This window comes from Crotalus tigris, unplaced genomic scaffold (assembly GCF_016545835.1).
Source record: "Crotalus tigris isolate CLP2741 ecotype Arizona unplaced genomic scaffold, ASM1654583v1 scf7180000018122.1127207, whole genome shotgun sequence".
Lineage (NCBI taxonomy): Eukaryota > Metazoa > Chordata > Lepidosauria > Squamata > Viperidae > Crotalus > Crotalus tigris.
Genome location: NW_024096835.1, coordinates 850,214 through 871,384, shown reverse-complemented (window position 1 = coordinate 871,384; position 21,171 = coordinate 850,214). Strand labels below are relative to the sequence as shown.

Genomic DNA, 21,171 nt, shown 5'->3' with positions numbered 1-21,171 from the left:
GATCTAAAACAGGACATGTTTACATTCTCTAGCTAGTTCTGATTTTAATATATTTGTTCTGCACTCTTAAGAGATGCTTGGCTTGAATAAATAAAAATGAATGGTGATGGTGGTTGGTGATTAACCATTACACTCAGAAGTTGCCAAAAATTAAAATCACTTTAACAAAGCATTATTACTGAGTGTGATGCATAAATTAGAAAACTGTTTCTTATATATAGTCAACAACTTAACTTCCTTTTCAGGGATTCTCGTCTTCCTTCTTTTTAGGTTTCCCTGCTTTAAGCAGCTGTTTTTCCTTCAGATGCTACAAAGCAGCCTATCCTGACCTGATTGCTATCCCGATATGTGGACCCCTACTGTTACAATTATCAGTTATTGTTAAAATTTACAGCATCCATATATCTGGAGGCTGGGAATATTATAACACTGTCATGCAAGCACAAGCAATGATAAACAAAGAAACAATCTATTTCCCAACCCTATCATCTTAGCCTTATGTTTGCATTAGCATATAAAGACATAGCTTTGCAATTTAAATATAATCAACATAGAGCTTCTATGCTGGTTTCAAGCTGGACCATACAACTAGAACACCCAACAAATGAAATACAATTTCACTGTGTTTGAACTGAGATATCAAGCAATACATTGTATTAACAAAACAAATTGAACTTCATTAAATGATTCCATGTTCCAAATACTTACACTTGAATCAAAGCTACACACACTGATTGCATCTTCATCTTGGGTACTCTGCTTGCGTTTCTTCTATAAAATTAGAATACAAAGGAGTTCAGTAGCAGAATACAGAGAAGTAATGGTAATATAAATATTTTTTCAATTAAAGAATATGTTTCTTATTTACAACTGCTCACACACTGTGCATGCTCTCAATTTTCTTTCTTACTAAACCCTTTCAAGAAATATCTGCACACCTACACACACACATGCATTCCTGAAAGAGTTTGGAAAAAGTACATGTAAAAGAGGATGTTGTGTTAAGTAACATACATAATTTTAATAAAGTGGGTGGCTGTATAAATTTTAATAACAACAACAATAATAGAGTTGGAAGGGACCTTGGAGGTCTTCTAGTCCAACCTCCTGCTCAGGCAGGAAACCCAATACCATTTCAGACAAATGGCTGTCCAGTCTCTTCTTAAAAACTTCCACTGTTGGAGCATTCACAACTTCTGGAGGCAGGTTGTTCCACTGATTAATTGTTCTGACAGTTAATTATACTTATAACCACTTATACTTATAATACTTGTAATATTCTCCATTTCATAGTAAATTCCATTAATATTTTAAAACTACAAACTGATTATAAAATTTTAAGTGCAGAAGATCAGTATTAAATCAAAATTGAACAATTATTTACATATAAAACCCATAAATATATAAACACTATAAAAATATCTATCCTATTAGATATTCTTAATTTTGTTTGTTGGGAAAAAAGACACTGGTAAATAGATTCTTTTTCCCCTTTCATTTTTCCACACCCAAAATATGTTTCAAAATATTGGGGACAATCTTGACTTGACTGGAGAGAAACTGCAAAGAGGCTATAAAAGGAAACTGTTGTGTGAACACCATAGTACTAGATGTGGCCCGTATATTTACTTCTTATTTACAGTTTCAGATTACTACAGCTATAACATAAACACACACACAGACACACACACAAAAATCTGCAGTGAAAGTATGGAAACAAACATACAAATTCAGCAAATCAATGACGTTATCCTCTGAACTAAGCTAAAGAGCTATTTGGAAGAGTTCTGTCTTAATCATTTTCCAGAAGACAATAATACAAAAATCTCAACCTTCCAACTCCATATATTAATCCATCTACCATATGTACCAAACACCTGGATACAAGCATCACCTCTCTTTATAACATGATCCTCCTGAAGTGCAATGTTAGCTGATTAAGTCCAAATTCAGGAACAAGAACTGTATTTTATTCAAATTAACAGCAATGTTTATTTCTAAGTTTTACTCTAGCTTTTAAGCCACAACATAATTGGAGCTTATTTACCAGCAATGGGGTGGGTGCTGTTTCGCCATGACGCATGGGCCGGCAGTTTGACACTCCTGGTGTATGCAAACAAATCTTTTCAGACTAATGATTTGCACCTGAGTAAAACTAGATAAATGTAAAATCATTCATTTGGACTTTCTCATGTTATGACTACGTAGATACTCTAAACTGATGCTCTGCTTGACACCACCCCCTGGTTCTGCTAGTCTCCCTCCTACATCTATCAACATTAAAAACATTAGACATGTAAGTGATAAAGTTATTGGTGGAAGAAAAAAATAATCAAGACTGCAATTTTGCTAGTCAGATTACCCATGTGAACAATCATTTGTAAGGAAGGGCAACTGTAGAAGAATGTGCACCTCCAAGATAATTTTCGAAACATTTGTCTTAAATAGGTTTACTTACCTGTCTACATATCAAACTAGATGTTAAATGCAGTTTGATGTCTAACAAGTAGGCTTTTAACACTTTAGATTAGAATGCAAACAAAAGCAACTTCTTCTCTTTTCTTCCCTTTCCATATTATTTTCTTGTAAGCTGCTATTTGCTTTTAATGGGAACACTACCGGCATTAGCTCGAGCAGACAGACTCTCAAGAAAAAAATTAATTTCACCTTCACACTTTCTTTGTCCTTCTTAATTATTCATATATTTCCAAGCTGAACATTTTAAACATTTTATAAATTTCATATTTAATGCCTCCTCACATGGTCTGTCCTCCAATCAAAGCAGGATGACAATTGATCCTGAGACTTCTTAGATGATCACAGACTAGTCCTTATCTTTTAGCCTATCTTACCTGGCAAGGCTGCTATAACAGGAATGGAAAAAGAACCGCACACACTATCATGAAAGGTGGAAACTATAAAATCATCAATAAGTGCTGTGAAAATATAATAGATGAAATTCACCTGGAAGGTCAAAGGTTCCAACAAACCCTGACTCTAACTACTCCCTGAACATAAACATCTAAATAGATAGGTTCCATGGCATCTACCATTAAATCAAATAATTTGGCATTCCCCCAAATTATAAACAAGGAGGAGAAGGAGGAGGAGGAAAATTAGAAAGCAAACACACAGTTCTCACAGGGGCTGGAAATTAAAAAAAAGGTCAAGTTCATACGTTGTTCACAAAGAGCTGGCAACAGGACGACAAAGTAACACCCTGTACCAAGCTATAATTAACAATGGGAAATCTAAAATGTAACAGCATGGTATTTTCTAGGGCAAATTAAAAACAATTGAATTTTTACTCTTATATCAGATGCACTTTTAATGTTATATTTAGCTTGTGATATCTTTTATATACTGAAAAGCAAGGAAGTGACAGATTTCTAGTAAAATTTACCTTTTTTACTTTTAACAATAAGCTACACTTATAATGAGACTGAAGTCTAGTCAACATATCTTAAGAGATCTAGTAAGCAGTGGAGGGAGGTTAGTGAAAAATATTATTCATTTTCAGTCATTTAATCTTATATTTCAAGATTCAATGGATAATTCTGTTAAGGAACAATAAGTTATAATAACATTTACAATAAATTAACAACTTTAAACACTAAATTTCCCATAAATGCAAAATAAAGCTTCTCTTCTGTTCTCTTTACCCTAATTCAGTTTTCTTTTAAATTAAGTTGGATAAAAATACTGATTAACACTGATACAGAATTCAATTGTTCCTCAGTAGTCACTTTCCCAGCCAGAGAAGACACTACTCTCATTTTGAAGATGGGATGCTAAAACTGAAATCGAATGGCTGCCCTAGTAAGCATGACCGTGAGAGTTAAATGAAAATACTTATCTTACAATTTATACTGCTACTAACACACAGCGAAATCAATGCATTGAACTTTGAAAAGAGAATCAGAAGGCAACACCTAGCCAGACTCACTTTTATGTTCAAAAACCTATAAACTACTGTAAATTCAAAATCTATTATGAAAACTATGTTCATGAGTTTTAAATTGGAATAATAGGAAATGTTGAGACTATGTTTACTGACAATTATGTGACACCCTCATCATCAAATTATTTAATCAGGAATCTCAATTTCAGAACTTGTATGATGAATCATCCATTTACATGTACAGTATTTATGCTTCAGGCTGGTATAAACAGCAAGTTTGCACTTGTTAATGTTTTCTATTTCGCCTTCACATTTATACAAAAGAAAAAGCAGCAATTGTAACTTAACAATGTGACACAGGAAACCCCAAAAGAAACATCAGCATTTTCCTGTATAAGTTATACCCAGAAAGCTGCCTACAATGCTATCCAATAAAAAACTAGCACAGAGTGATTCATTCAGAGGGCTGGTCAGGCTAAAAAAAAAAACCCAAATATGACAGCTGAGTACACATCAATCTGAAAGTGTATATTTGGGCTAAGTGTTATAATCATCTTCAAATATTGTCTTAGATGAAAAAATAACTTGAGAAACGAAAGTCATCAAAGCCATAGTTTATATTACTTACAATGAAACTAGTCGGATAATTTGTGCACTGTGTGTGACATCCAGTGGTGGGATTCAAATATGTGAACAACCGGTTCTTTGTGTGGTTGCCGCTTCTGGAAGTCCATTCTGGGCCTGGGCAACAAAGAATTAGCTACCGGTTCTGCTGAAGTGGTGCGAACTGGCTGAATCCCACCACTGGTGACATCTATTTGAACTTCATATTCTGTTTAATTAGATAATTTTTTCACATATTTAATTCTTTATTAAATAAATTTATATGGCTGCCCAATTCACACAGGAGCCTCAAGATGGCATATAACAATTTGTTTTGTTTTGCAATACAGCCCATATGCTATTAATTAGATCAATTAACTTCTCTTAATTAAGATGACATTAAAATAAAGTCTCAAACTATCTAAAGCTATCTAAACATTTTAATTTTATTAAAAATTGGTCAATCCCATTTTAGAACAGGTATTTTTCTTAAAGATTTGTGCCTGCTGAAATACACATGTAAAAGTTATGTTTTTCTCAAAACTGTTGTTTATTGGTTCAGTTATAACCCTCTAAGTTATTACAATCAACCAATTACATCTCTAACAAAGTTCTCCGGTCCTGTGTTGCACTTAGCCTTTGAATGAGCAAATGAAATAGTGTTAAATTTTTCCTGCCCTGTTTTCAGTTTCAGACTTTGAAGGCTTTTGCTTTTGAGAGAGGAAAGGAGAAAAGTTCTTTTGAAACTTTTCTTTAAAAACTTGAATGTATCAATCTGGAACGAATAGGAATTTTCCTAAAATTAACATATCATATCATATATTATATATTATTATATTATATTATATTATATATTGTATTATATCATATCTTATATATTATATTATATTATATTATTTTTAAATTTTATTTGAAATAGGCTACAGGCATCTCTTAAACATCACACAATGAACTGCTGATAAGATCTCTACCTTCTTGCCAAAATAAACTCTCTTGTTCCAGCAGAAACAAATCTTTTGATTGTACTTAACAATAGACCTAACGGCCTGTTCATATAAACGAGATCAATAATAAATAATACCCACAGAATTCATATAACGAGCACTAAGAAGAGTAATAATAATCACCCATAAAGTGCAAATACTCCCTGAAAATAACTCAATTTGCAATCCTATATTCCAGGTGTGTTATCAGGTTGTGTAGATGTAAGATGTGCTATTTTTTCTTACATACTTCATGTTTAAGATTTATAATCTGCACTATTCTAAAAGCTCTATGGGGTATATACTGTAAGTAAGATAATATGATACCAAAATTATAAAATAAAATGCAATTACTCTAAAATAATAAAAATGTAACAGTAGCAATGACATAGTTCTTGTTGTACCTATTGACCTCCAAAAGCCTTCTGGGAATTGCCAGGTCTTAAATATTTTCCAGAATGCCATTAGAGGCATCAATTGTTCTATATAAGGCGACAGCCATCAAAAACGCCTCCCTTCATGTCCCTGCTGGTGCACCTCCTAATATAAATAATAATAATAATAATAATAATAATAATAATAATAATAATAATAATAATAATAATAATAATAATAATAATAATAATAGTAAGAACCACCCATTAAAATCGCCCCAGAAAGATTGCTTGCTGAATCTGAAGGCTAATAGTGTAAGTATGGTCTTCAACATCTGACTCAGATGATTCAGGCAAGATCACATCATCCTCTAGCTTGGAGATTAAATATGAACAATTTAATCTACAAAATGACCAGCCAGATACTCTGCTTTAGATAGGTCCTTCCCTAACTGTGAGCAATTCCATTTATCATGAAAGACAGATTCACATATTTTACACTCTAGAAAATGGCTTTCCAATCTTGGCAACTTTAAGATGCGTGGACTTTAACTCCCAGAATTTCTCAACCAGCCATGCTGGCTGTGGAATTCTGGGAATTGAAGTGCACATGTCTTAAAGTTGCCAAGATTGGGAACCCATGCTCTAGAGATGCTGGATCCATAGGATTCAACTCTCAGAACTCTTACAAAATTTGAGGTGATAATTTTTAATACAAGAGAAGAAAATTATTAAATGTAACACTGAAGTGTAACCTTATTAAATTAATTAAATGAAACCAAACCACATTTATTTTTTATCCTGGGCTAAACTACTTTATGGACTACATCTTCTCCATGCCACTCAAAGGCCATGTGCAACTCCCAATCTGGAGAAAGTTATACACTCCTATACTATACATATGGAGCCCTGGTGGTGCAGTGGTTAGAATGTAGTTTTGCAGGCTAACTGTGTCCACAGCCAGGAGTTTGATCCTGATAAACTCAAGGCTGATTCAGACTTCCATCCTTCTGAGATTGGTAAAATGAGGACCCAAATTGTTCGGGTAAATATGCTGACACTGAAAACAATTCAGAGAGTGTTGTAAAGTACTATGGGACAGTATATAAGTCTAAGCGCTATTGCTATGCATCCTCAGGACCTATTCGTCCCTTAGCAATACAATTTCTCTTTCCTTCGTTAACCACAGAGAAAGAATTGTACTAAATTATCCTGGTTTACCTCATAGGGATGAAACTTCCCATCAGGTGGGAAGAGGGCCACCTGAGTTCAAGAGGGCCTCCAGATTGTGCATCACTCTGCAAGTGGCCAGAGAGAGAGGGCTCATCTGTACATATTCACAATTGATACTGTCCCCTAATTCCTGGTCACCAATCCCCCCTTTCATGCTTCGAGCAGTGTGCAGGAGCATGACCACCTAACTGAAAAGACAGAGGATAAGCTTCTGCAGTATGTTGCCCACATCGTTTAGGACAACCAGAGGTGATTAGGGGCAAACAGTGAAGGACACAGCAGGAAACAAGAACAAAGGATACTATAAAGAGAAGACCAAGGAATAAGTCCCTAAACCATCCCCATCCTGGGAGCCAACTGGTAAGAAATGAGAATATACCATTGAAGACCTCCCATACAGTATCAGTAGAAATCTTCAGATTTTTAGGGTAATTCCTAATTCCCAGGGTACATGTACCAGACCAGTAAGCTGGCAAAGACTCATAGGTAAACTGATCACAAAGGAACCATCAGTCCAGATGGATAGAAAGATAAATGCTTGCTGTTAAATGGGTCCTGTTATTTTAAAAGAACTAAACTCTTCAGGTAGAGACAGTCAATCTTTCAGCATATCAGTTTAAATATATATTTTGCTTCACTACGTGTGCTTGGAAGCCTTCAGATCTATAATGTTTAAAAATAAAGTTTGAATGTGATTATGGTTATTAATGTCCTTAGGAGTGTTTGATTATATAAAAAGACAACCACCTGAATAAAAATAATCCCTTATGAAACAAGCTGAATATCTGTATAAATTTGGCTCCCATAAACACAAACTAAGTGACTGTTTTGAACTTGAATTTTGTAGAATTGCCTAATCTTACCTTAAGTTACATTGCAATTATGCTCTGGTAGATGGAAATAAGATCACCAGAAAGAAAACCTACATACATATTGTACACTAATCATTAAAATACAAGCACTTACCCCTCTGAAATTCCAGGCTTTTGTGGAAGGAAACAAGGAAAAGTTGTGCTGTTGTTGTTTAGGCCTGTAAGATGCAAAGAAGAACATATTTTTTATCCTTTTGTTTCTATCTTGATGGCCCCTGTGGATTTATATACACAATACTAATATGACAGGTAAATTAACTTTAAACTGTACAGAAGTATACTTATTTTACAGCTTTTAAACATACCAAGGGGCATAAAGTTAGTTATGTAATAAATGTTTATGCTCAGGTGGGAGCAGAGAAAACCTGCAGGAAATGGGGGAGGGGTGCAGCTTCATGATCCAAATCCTGTCCCTTTGATATGTGTCTTGAGGATTATGATTAGTCTCTGTTGACGCCATTGCTCACATGGTTTCATAACTAAAAGAACTGTGAATAGGAAACAAATTCTACTGTTCCAGGGAAGGATATAGCAATTGTTTTATTAGCATTTTGAACATAACAAGTAACAGGAACAAGAAAAAATGATATTTCCTAATAAATATAAATAATAATTATGAAATTAAAACAACAGAAAGAAGATGATGTTAACTACCTCTTTTTGTGCCATAGTCTATTTGGTCTAGTCTTTGGTGGTATGTTCTGTGTTTTTGCAGTCTCCCTCTTTTTTTTCTAGTTTAACATCTTCTTGATGCAAAGTGTTGGACTTTAATTCTTCTCAACCCCAGCCACTATTGATTATTGACTAAGGATATGATAGCTGAATACAAAATAATATCAACTGTTTCAACAGTTGAATTTTCACTGGAAAATATCATTATGGCAAACTTTTTATTTGTTAGCACCTCCATGGAACCTAAGTCATCATAACTGTACTAGAAGCTAGAAATTTCAAGAGCTTAGTTTAGAATAATTATGTCCTATTTCAATTAGTCATAGTATGGATCTAGGGGGTCTTTCTTTCCATAGAAATTCTTTCCACAGAAATTCTCTTCAATGATTTATAAGTTATCATTATTTTAAATCATAATAACCCACTTAATATCAGAAAGTCAACTGTGTTTTGTGCTGTGAAAGTTTTGTAAAAATATTCTCACAGGAAATAGAAAAAAATCTACCAAATTCACACTCCACGCCTCACTTTTAACAACTAATGAAGTAAAAGAAAAACTGGGGAGAATGACTCCCTTCTTGAGATATAGTTATGCCTGAGAGAGAAAGAAAGATTCTAAATCTCTTCTTGATATTTTCCCAGCTTGGTCCATTTTCTTATCATTATCAAACATGAGACTATAAGAAAAATGTTTTATACTTTCCACCAGGCATATTCTGCATTTCTTTACTTCCATCTAGGTCACGGGTGTCAAACTCGCAATGTCACATGACATGTCACAATGTATTGCGACTCTTTTTGCATTGCTGGTAATGGGGTGGGCGCAGCTTCAGTATGATGAAACCGGCCCGTGGGCCAGCAGTTTGACACCCCTGATCTAGGTGTTAGCCAGACTTTTGCAGCCCAGATAAATATAATCAGTCCCCAAGAAAGGTCCCCAATACTTTCATGATACAAAATTAATCTACAATTCTTCAAGCATTTGTTCATTTTCTAAAATCTACTAAACAGAATTAAGACACTATTAATTATTACGATTAGAAACAGATATTGTATTTATGGCCAGGAAAGGCAAAAATTAGCAAACCATAGATAGTGTAATATAAACTAACATATAAAGGTAGTCCTTGTTTAGCAAGCGCCTTGGACAGTGACCATTTGCAGTTATTACAGTGATGAAAGAGTAACTTTGCAACCAATGCCTGCTTTACTACTTCTACAGCATCTCTCTCTCTCAATCATGTGTTTGTCATTTTAGTCAATTAGTACATATTGCTCTATGCTTGACCATTTTTTTTTCTTTCTCTCCTCTTGGAAAATGAAATGACTGCCTAAACAATCTATCTCTTCCTGAGCTGCTTTTCTCCACAGCATAGCACATCCCTAAAGTATGCTAACCGTTAATTAACAAGGAAAGCTCTGTAACTTTAATTAGTTACAGCCCTCCTGCCAGCTTGCACTTCTGCCTGACACTGACAAGAACCTAATCAGTTTCATACTAAAAGCTTTTATTTACCCCCTAAGCAGCTCACAGTATGCAACTGCAAGCAGGCTAGGCAAATAGCCAGCTTCAGCACATTCCTTTCTACCTGTGCTCCCCATTGTATACCTGCTTACTCTCCTGTAAGCCCCTCTGCGCCAATGAATGTAAATACAAATATAAATTCTCTTTTAGCTAATTATCTCAGCACCTGGTGAATATTCCAAAGGATAGGAAAGTGGGGGGAAAGGGTTAAGATTTGCCCTTTTACCCAGCTTCCTGTGAGTCAAGTTCTGGAAACTCTCCTTGCTGTTTTGGAGATCAAATCCTTTTGATGCTGTAAAGCACAGTGTCAAATTCAATCATGTCACGTGACATATCGTGATGTTTTTTGCCTAGGCGGAGCCAGGGTGGACGTGGCTTGCGCATGATGCATCCAGCCTGCAGACTGCCAGTTTGACACCCCTGCTGTAAAGCAAAGGAAGTAAAACTGTAAATAGAGACATGGTCATGTGTTTTTCACTTAGTGACCAATTTATGCAATCACCAGACCCAATTATGGTCACTAAACAACAACTACCTGTAGTCGGAGACTAGACATGGTATAAATGAATCATATTATGACTCAATATTAATATTATAGGGCTGATTTTGTGCATTTTAAAAGCTAATATTATTTAATGCATCCATTAATTCTTGATAGTTTGTGAGAAGTATCATTCCTAATATTCAGAATGTTTGGAAACCAAAAGGATTTATTATTGATTTACATTAAGCATCTGACATGTTTAGAGCTATACTGTGAAGATTTAGAGCAGGGTTGTCAAACTCGCCCCGTCACATGACATGTCGCAACATATTGCGACCCTTTTTGCATTGCCGGCAAAGGGGTGGGCACGGTTTCATTATGATGAAATCAGCCGGGGGCCAGCAGTTTCAACACCCCTGTTTCAGAGGGTTTGAGGCTTTTTTTTCTCAGCTGACATTCTCACTGAGGTGTTACTCGTATGTACTAAATACATTTTTTTAGAAGTTACTACCACAACAGTGATGCAGCAAGACATATTCCTGGAAGATCTAGCAGTGTCAACCAAACATTTGCAAACATTTTATGTTGTTGAATTTTATATTGAGTCAATAAAGTGATCTTGCAGATATTTATTGAATAAATATGCAAAGTCACTGTTTTACCAGGAAATACGAATATGAATATAAGATACTTCAAAGGATGTAGTATTAGCCTGCAGCATAGTTCCTTAAAAGCTCCAGAAGTGAAATTAAGCCTCAGCCATTGAGTTAGTTTGTATACAGAGGAAATTTTAATCAAAGGAGTAGCCAGAAACCCCAGCACTGAGGTTCTCACATTATACTTGTGTTGCTCCCTCTCAACAATTATAAAAACAACAAGAAAAGAGAATATGTTTTCATTCTAAACAAGTAGGAAGTTCAGTCCCACCCAAAACCGCAATTCCAATCTAATTCATTACCTTCACCTACCATTCATAGTTGTTTTGGTCAAAAATGACCAGTCAATTTTACCTTTCAAACCATGCCTAGGTTGGTCTCAGGATAGGAGAAACATGAAAGCTTATCTTATAATCACCAATTTGCCTTAAATAATACAGAATAGACTACAGAATAACAGAGTTGGAAGGGACCTGGAAGTCTTCTAATCCAATCTCCTGCTCAAGCAAGAGACCCCATACAATTCAAGAAAATGGCTGTCCAGTCTCTTCTTAAAAACCTTCAGTGACGGAATGCCCACAGCTTCTGGAGGCAAGCCATTCCACTGATTAATTGTTCTTGCTGTCAGGAAATTTCTCCTTAGATTTAGGTTGGATCTCTCGATAAATTTCCATCCACTACTTCTTGTCTTGCTGGTGGGTGCTTTGGAGAGTGCTTATAGCCTTTACAGTTTGGCACATCCAAATATAATTTTTTGTAAACACAGGTGACACATATTAGAATGATAACTTTTTAAAACATACACTAACTTGAACAAAAAAGGATATGGCGTATATTACTAATATAACATGCCAACAGAAATCTAGGTAGATTATGATAACTGAAACAAGTAGTTGACCACAAAAGTATCTACAAACAGAATTTTTTAAAAAAAATACAAAAAAATAGCAAAAAAATTGTTTTCATAACAAAACTTCACCTAGATTAGGGACATGCCTGTAAGCTGCCCAGAGTAGCCCCACAGTTAGATGGGTGACAAATAAATTTAACAAATAAATAACAGTGGCTCAATGTTGGCACATGGTAGCCCCTAAATAATGTCCTAAAAAATAACCCCAGTGAGAGGTCAAAAAGGAAAAAAAAGTCCACATACATATTGGGAGGGGCTTGAATTTAGCACAGATTTAGCAATTAAAGTATCAATTTAGATAGGCATTGGCCTTTTCATTTATTTAGGTTTGTGCTGATTGGCATAAAAAATTTAGTAACATTATTTTGGTGAAGTAGCAGCTTAAGTTTCAACCAAATCCCAATAAACAAACATTCACACTTACATGTGAAAATTATTGGCATCAGATTCCATCAAAGTGGGCTGTTTCATTATTTATTTATTTAACGTACGGCATATCATATATAGAAGGGCTGTTTCAATTTTCATTCCTGTCTAAATTCATTATGTTTGGCCCATTTTTATTTCTAGAATAAGAATAATTCAGTTTTGGGAACTTATTTTGTTTCATCTTAAAATTTAAAAAAAGAACTGAAAAAATATGGGGTGGGGAACATCCACTTTGAGAAGACACATTTTCCATGCATACTAAAACAAGTTCTCCCTTTCTCAATAATAACCATGAACTAAAACATGCAAGGACGTGTTTTTACTTACTTCTTAAAATTTGAGTCATGATTTAAAGAAAAGTAAAGAAGAAACATAATAATGGCAATAGCACTTAGACTTATATACCGCCCCATAGTGCTTTACAGCACTCTGAATGGTTTACAAATATCAGCATATTGCCCTCAACAATCTGGGTCCTCATTTTATCAACCTCGGAAGGATGAAAGGCTGAGTGGCTGAGTAACCCTTGAGCTGGTCAGGACCAAACTCCTGACAGTGGGCAGAGTTAGTCTGCAATACTGCATTCTAATCACTGCACCACCAGAGCCCATAAATTTAAATATGACTCATGGAAAAAATAGAAAATTAATTTAATTTATACAGTTCATATATAGAGATGCTCATAATAGTAACTATTATCAAGAACTAATTAAAAGACAGGAATAGAAACTGGGATACATATTATGAAGCAGTTTTGGTTCTGGTTATCTTAAAATAGAATATTTTAAAAGTTCTTTGTTGTAAAAACACAAATACATTGGATTTCTAGAATTTCTCTCCCACAAGAAGTTTTATTTAACATAATTTCACTACCTTAGCTTTGTTATGAATTACATTACACCAGCAAATGTCATTTAGTTGCTAGATTTTATCTACACTCAAGATTCTTTTTGATAAACAATTGCAAGATAGTGCACTAAAGTTGTAATCCTAAATGCAGGAAGTATTTGGCTGAATTCACAAATTCTATATCTTAATAAATATGTTAAAAATCAAGGACATATAATCTGAGATTTCCCTACAACTGTTATGGTCAAGAAACCAAGTATCATTATATTTATTAGAAATGTATGTCAAAATCATTATAAGATTTAATTTCATAGAATGTTATACTAGATCACACAAATGTATATTTTTATGAACTTATCTTGCTATTATTACCAAAGGATAGAACATCAAGATTCAATGTCTACAAGCTATTAAAGGGAATGACTTGTCTAGATTTCCCAGGAGATAATATATAGGAAACAAATTACTAAAGCTCAAAAACAAATTTCATTTGAATATAGTGTCTTAAAAAAACTGTAAACAAGAAAAATATACACATACAGTATAATCACTTAAACCAGTACATAATCAAGCTACAGTTTGAAAGATCAAGAAAGCATATTTTATTTTTCTTACATTATCCCAAAAACCATAAAGACACATAATCATTCCTTCATTTCAACTTCATAATAATCTCACAAAGTAGTTAGGTCGAGTGACAATGACTCATTTAATGTTATACCATAAACTTCAGAGGTGTTTCTCATAATTTTAATGCAACATTCTAACTACTGTATAAATAGAGAACTGAACACTACAGTAATCCCTAGATCATAAAGAAAGGATAGAAAATAATTTGAAAGAGGAAATAATACTCAGTTTAGGGAAAGATAACATTTCAGTCGTACAATCAGCAGATATAGTGATTGTTTGCAAAATAATATCTTTTTATATATGAATAAAAGACCATCCAGATTTATATGGCGCGAATGGTATATAAATAATGTAAAACAAATAAAATAAAGGATATCTTGTCCTTAAGATATTAGCTGCTCTGAGCCCATGCTGATGCTTTAGTTTTTACTTGTGGACAATTTAAGATTTAACAATTTAAGGGGTGTGCTTTGTACATGGCAAGATCTTAAAGCCCATTACAAGCAATCAAGCTGACCTATGATCACCCCCCACAAAACATTATCACAGGCATTATCCTGCCCTGTGCTAAAGAGGATTTTACCCCAAAACTTCCATTCTGCAATAAAGTATTGCATCTTCCTGTTACCCTTGGCCTATGCAAAAAAAGAAAACAGCATCTTATAAAGTACAGGGTCCATATACAGGTAATCCTCGAGTTACAAATGTAATGGAGCCTGCCAATTACATTCATAACCCGAGGATTAATTTCACATAAAATGAATGTGAAAACTCCCTGCTTTCACCCACGCATTCGCTAATAGAATGTGCAGGTTGTTAAATGCACATGACGTATATCGGGGGGGGGGGCTAGTGATGGAACAAGCCACTTGCTTAAGAGCACCCAAGGCTTCCCCTGACCCACTGAGATACCTCATGCTCCCCACAATTGCTTCCCACCCTCATCCTGCCATGCTGGGTCTCCACAGGCACTGGGCCTGTGAGACTCACTCACCTTGCAAAGATCTAGCGAGTTGTCTCTTCTCCAGCCTCTCTGCTGAGGTTTCTGTGCCTGCTCCCAGCGTGCCAAAAGTGGAACAGGGAGGGCAGGATGAGCACAGCCTGCTCGATTTCTCTGACTCACCAAGGCTGCATGCCATTTTTGGAGCAGTGGGCAGCCTCGGTGAGTTTTCCTCAAAGGCTTTCAGTCTTGGCACGACAAGTGTTTGCACACTGACATTGCCTCAAAGCGTCCCATTGGCTTGCAAACCTTTTGAATAGAGACTGGAAGTTTCTGGGCACCCTGATCTCCTGGGACTTCAGGCACCCAGATACACTGGATCATCATTTCAGAGATATTTCTTTATCTAAACAGAGGAACAGAATGAGCACGAGTGGGCAAAAAAATCTTGACCTCCTGCTGGCTTCTCCATTGACCTTCCTTGTGGGAAGCTGGCAGTGAACATTAGAAATCTTTCTTTCTTTCTTTCTTTCTTTCTTTCTTTCTTTCTTTCTTTCTTTCTTTCTTTCTTCCCTCCCTCCCCTTCTCAGAGAGCAGGTAAACACGGGCTGACAGGTGAGGAGAGAAGGAACACGTGAGTGACCAGTTCAGTGGGATCTCAGAGGTACTGTTTAATCTGACTTTCTCCCTGCAAGCTTCCCACAAGCAAAAACTTTGCTAGTGGGAATGTGGCAAGGAATGTGGGAGTGTTGGCAATCATACTAGTTTATTCCAGGCTTGCCATTGACTTGTGGGAATCTATCAGGAAATGCTGAAAATGTGGATCACATGGTTGTGGTCAACTATGGCAGTGCAGTGGCAACATTGAAGTGGCAAAAAAAATCCCCCAATTTTGTTTCTTCAGGAGTAATGAGTCCCAGAATTCTATAAATTAGTACACTTGAAGTACCTTTGTTGACCATGTTTTGCCCTATAATGCAGCATTTTGCCCAAATGAACATATCAAACAGACACAAAACTATATAGACTTTTAGTAGTGTATGAATTTTACTAAAGTATACAAATTATGACATTTCTCTTTCACAGATAGTTTTATGGCCTAAGACATACCTGCATGAAATTCTTCTGTATGAAGACACAGACACACACACACACACACACACACAAATTTGTTTTGCCAAAGATACACTAGCAAACTACTAGCAAACTAGCAAACTAATAATGGGAGATTATTCAAACATTTCCTTAACTCAAATCCACAGCTTTTAGGCATCTCAGGAAAATGTGTAATGTGTTAAATGCCTCACCAAAAGCATGATGGCTAATATGACTTATGCTAACTGAAAGAGATTTCCAGCTGGGAACTCAACAGGTTTTCAACTCTTGCAGCTTCCTAACCACAACCCCACTACCCCACAAGAGTGGTTAAAAAGGGGCTGATATACCGCTGGACAAAAGAAGCATCTTGCATAAATTAACAGAAATACTTCAAACCTCCCCCTCTTTTAAAAGCAAGTATTTAAGATTAATAACTGAGGAAACATCACATCTTTTTTATGGAAATTATGAGCTGATTTACCCCAAAAGAGGCCAACTTTAAATGAATTTTGTAGGAGATGACCAGCTGAGCCCGAGGGAGAGGTAAAGCACTTCATCAGACTTGAGTCCCTTCAGGCCCACAAGAGATCTAAGTCCAGCCCACCTTGAATTCCACTGACTTTTATCTACTGCCAATTTGCTTTGATTGTTAATAGTTCAGATTCTTGTAGAGAATGTTAGCATGATATAAACCTGTATTATTTCAACAGCCTTGGCTCCTGATTTCCTGCGCTTCACAAATTTAAAATGATTCTCCTAAAGAAAATGATGCAAGAAAACTTTTTCAATCAGCAAATCTTAGGTAAGACATCCATTTTAAAATTAATTACTAGGGCAAAATCCTGGTCTTCCTTCCAAGTAAGAACAGTACTGCATTCAGAAAATTAATACATAGTATTATAAAAAGCTATTCTTGGTAAATACCACCCTCTGGTGTTCAAACTGCCTAGGTCTTCATTTTCACAAAGGATAGTCTCCTGAGAGAAAAAGAATGGCTCACAATGCCTTTTTTTTTTTAAATGCTTCTTTGTTGTGTTATTCTGAAGTATGTGCTTTGATGCCTCTATTTCAAATTTTTTATTTGTAATGTTGGCCAAAATTTGTTATTTCTGACACACACAAGTCTGCATATGCTATCTGCACTTTTATGACTGGTGACCAATGCAGAATACACAAGGAATTTCCTTCTTCTGAACAAGAAAGGACATTTTATAAAGGTTTGAAGCATGTGGGAACAATATTCTTTTTCAGAATACTGTATATTCAGTTTGAGGGGTTGAAATATTTTGGTCACATGTATTATACTTTGCAGAATTTTTGTTATCAAGCTAAGTTAATATGGCTTCTTTGTATCTTGTTTTTCAAAAACTGACTTTTTCTGTCCTTTTATCCTAATTTGTTATAAATTTAAGATACAGTGGTACCTTGGTCCTTGTCAGTAATTCATTCCAGAGGACATGCCAAATACTAAAACCGATGGGTACAGAGAAAAACCATGTGACTTACCACGTGACCTGCTATTTTGGCTGGAAGAAATAGCAAGTCATGGGGTAGCCATCATCAGCAACTTCTTCCTTATATGTCGACTACCAGGAGAAGGACAAGTGCCAGGATAGGATTTGTTTCAAAACGTGTCAAATATCAAATTTGACAAGCAGTCAAGTGCTGAGGTATGACTGTATTACGTTTATTAAACATTAAATTAGATTCAAATTCTGTTAAGAATTGAAATATGCTGGTATGTTGAGCAGTACACATTGTATTTTCACATTAATTGCAATTAAATTGCAACAGGAGCACGAGTACGAGTAAAATTATCACAAGGAAGCAATATATCTATATCTTAAAGATAATAGAAGCTAGACTTAGCAGGCAAATAGTAACTTTAATATTGTCGACCTCTCAAGGGAAGACCCTAATGATGCTTCGTCTAGAACCCTATCTTAAGTTATCTTTGCAACTTGATAATTATTTCAAAAATGACTCATACAACATCTGTCTATACCAGGGAAATACAGGTAGCCCTTGTTGAGCGATCACAATTGGAACTAGCAACTTGGTTGTTGAGTGAAACGGTTGCAAAGTGTGCTTCTGATCCTACTTTAGTTTGCCTTTGCTTTACAAACCTGTGAAGGTCATAAATGCGAGGAATGATCACAAAGTTACTTTTTCATCACTGCTATAACTGCATACAGTTGCTAAATGAGGCAATTACTAAACAAGGACCAACTATAGTTAACTATTCAAAATATGCACATTCTTCATGAAGGACCAGACAGAGAATGGAAGAAATGATTTGCTGCATTGATTTGATTTATATACAACTTCTGGACTGTTACTTCTGCCAAATAATATACTGAAAGCTAAAAAATACTGTTTCTCTAACACATCCCCAGATTTATGCCAATTACTGATGGGGCTGCTGACTCTTTCATTTTAGTACTTTATGCAGTTACCTGAGACTTTGTTTGGGTTAAGCCTCACAAAGCCTCACAACAGAAGATAAACTAATCTGTAAATATTTGGCATTTAGATCCTTTGGGGACACATTACCACTTATGGATATACAGTAGCTCAGTCTAGCCAGAAACCTTGAAATTGATTTTTTTAAATCAGAAGTAAATTTAGAGCACTTTACAGACTTTGTTCAATGACAGAGCATTAAGCATATATTAAAGCAAATATTATTCAAGATTGTTATTCCAAGCTTCCTGTTCTTGTTCCCATTCCTCAGTGTGTTTTAAACACATACAAAATCACAACATGATCAATATTTCATGATAATTTCTGCTTTAAAAGTATATTTAGCACAAATCAGAGCTGTGCTAAGCACACATTTAAACCAACAACTTGCTATGCCTGTGCAAATCTTTTGAGAGAAGTGAACAGTATGCATAACCTTTCTTTTCAAATAGCTCAGAAGACATTTTTTTATCTTTTATCTCTCAATTTGAATGGCTGCTTCAGAAATTGCTCCTCACTCCTGCCATACTTTGTGAAGTGCCCTAAGAAGCACAGCCCAGAATGCTGATTATTTGGAAGGCTATTTGCTGTTTTCCTCAACTGCTATTAATTCATATTCCAAAGAAATAGGCCCATTTCTCTATAATAAGGAAATTACACATTTATACTTGGGCATATAAATTGAGATTAGAGAATATATAGTTTTAAAATAAATTCCCACATTAGATAAAAGGCCAGAATGTTGCATTATACAATTAGGTAAAAGGTAATCATTCTAGAAGTCAGCATCTCCATACTCATGTAATTAATCTCAAATTGAACAAGAAATATTCTTATTAATCATTTAATACTTAAGAAGGATGTTTACTATGCTTAATTTCATGTCATTAATGAGGATGCTTTGGTGCTAATTAGAAGAATTTAGTGAGAATTCCCTTGCTCTCTTAAAAATGTTGAGAATGGAAAGAGTATATGAGAGCTGTGGATAGAATCTAAAGAACTACTTCCTGTGCATGAGTTACTTCATATATACCAAAGGTCTTGGTCATGCATAATAAAAATTGTGAATTTCTCTGCATAGAAAAACTTCATGTTAATTAGAAATCTGCTTTCAGACATTTTAGGAAATGATCAATATAATATCCAGGAACATTTAGACATACTGATGAGATTGATGCTCAGCACAGTTGGCTAGTTCCTTGGTATGCTCATGCCCCAAGGGCAATGAGGCAAGTGTGAAAACAGTTAGAACAGGGGTAGAGAAAAATTCATTACAAGTCTAAATTGACATGACTTATCAGCCCAATTACAAGATCTATTCTTTGGCAATTTTTCTCTCCTTGCTATTTCATCCTATTAGATGTATTGACCACTAGGAGGCACCACGTGACCCATTTTGTCCTATATCAGACTTATTAGGCATAGGCAATCAGATGTTATTCCTGGGAATTGAACTCAGGGACCTTTGCACTTCAGATGATTATAAATAGTGCCTCAGCTTTATCAGCTACTCAAATCCTAACAGTGAATGATATAGTAGTCCTCAGATGTTACATTATGTCATGTCCCTGTTACAGGTAGTAATCCCAAATACAGGTAGTCCTCGACTAAAACTATTAGTTTAATGACCATTTAAAATTACAATGGCATAGAAAATAGTGACTTATGACTGTTGCAACATCCTCATGGTCACATGATCAAAATTAAGAGGTTTGGTAACTGGAATGTATATATGACGACTGCAATGTCGCGGAATCATGTGATACCTTTTGTGACCTTCTGACAAGCAAAGACAATGGGGAAGCCAGATTCACTTAACAACTATGTTGCTATCTTAACAAGTGCAGTGATTCACTTAACAAGTGTGGCAAGAAAGATTGTAAAATGGGACAAAACTCAAATAACAACTGTCTTGCTTAGCAATGGAAATTTTGGGCTCAATTGTGGTCATACATCCAGGACTACCTGTAGAATGAAACGGATCATGTAATGCTTGTCTCCTGGTGGTTAGAGTAGTAGAAAGAACAATTAATCAGTGGAACAACCTGCCTCCAGAGGTTGTGAATGCTCCAACACTGGAAGTTCTTAAGACACTGGACAACCATTTGTCTGAAATGGTATAGGGTTTCCTGCCTGAGCAGGGGGTTGGACTAGAACAGAGGTACCCAACCTTTTGGGCACCAGGGACCAGTTACATGGAGAGAAATTTTTCCTCAGAAAGAGTGGGCGTGGTTTTGTGTGCTGCCTGCATCCTGTGGATGGGGCCTTCCTTGTTTGTGCAGACCAGTTGCTGGCATGCCGTGGCCCAGTACTGGTCCACGGACCAGGGATTGGAGACCCCTGGACTAGAAGACCTCAAAAGTCCTTCCAACTCAATTATTATTATTATAAAGCACCAGACAGGATATGCATTGTGTAAAAGAAGAGAAATTCCCACTCCCTCAAGATGAATGCTGATGGTGATAGAGGAAGCTTTATAAAATTCCTTATGTTGGGGGTAGGACATAGCATAACATGGAAACATACAGCAAGCATGCAATACCATG

General features: G+C 35.6%; 1 protein-coding gene across 4 annotated transcripts in view; it reads right to left on the bottom strand.

Annotated features, from left to right (window-relative positions):
• Positions 1 to 21,171, bottom strand: part of ARHGEF3 (Rho guanine nucleotide exchange factor 3) — a 124,726-nt gene that overhangs the window by 81,087 nt on the left and 22,468 nt on the right. For 3 of the 4 annotated variants that reach the window (XM_039348147.1, XM_039348148.1, XM_039348149.1), the window contains 2 exons: positions 8,061 to 8,124; positions 709 to 771 (listed from right to left, as the gene is read on the bottom strand). In XM_039348147.1, coding sequence (XP_039204081.1) covers positions 709 to 771; positions 8,061 to 8,124 — 127 coding nt within the window. Of the gene's footprint in view, positions 1 to 708; positions 772 to 2,047; positions 2,099 to 8,060; positions 8,125 to 21,171 lie in introns of those variants that run through there. The other variant, XM_039348150.1, reaches the window with a different exon arrangement.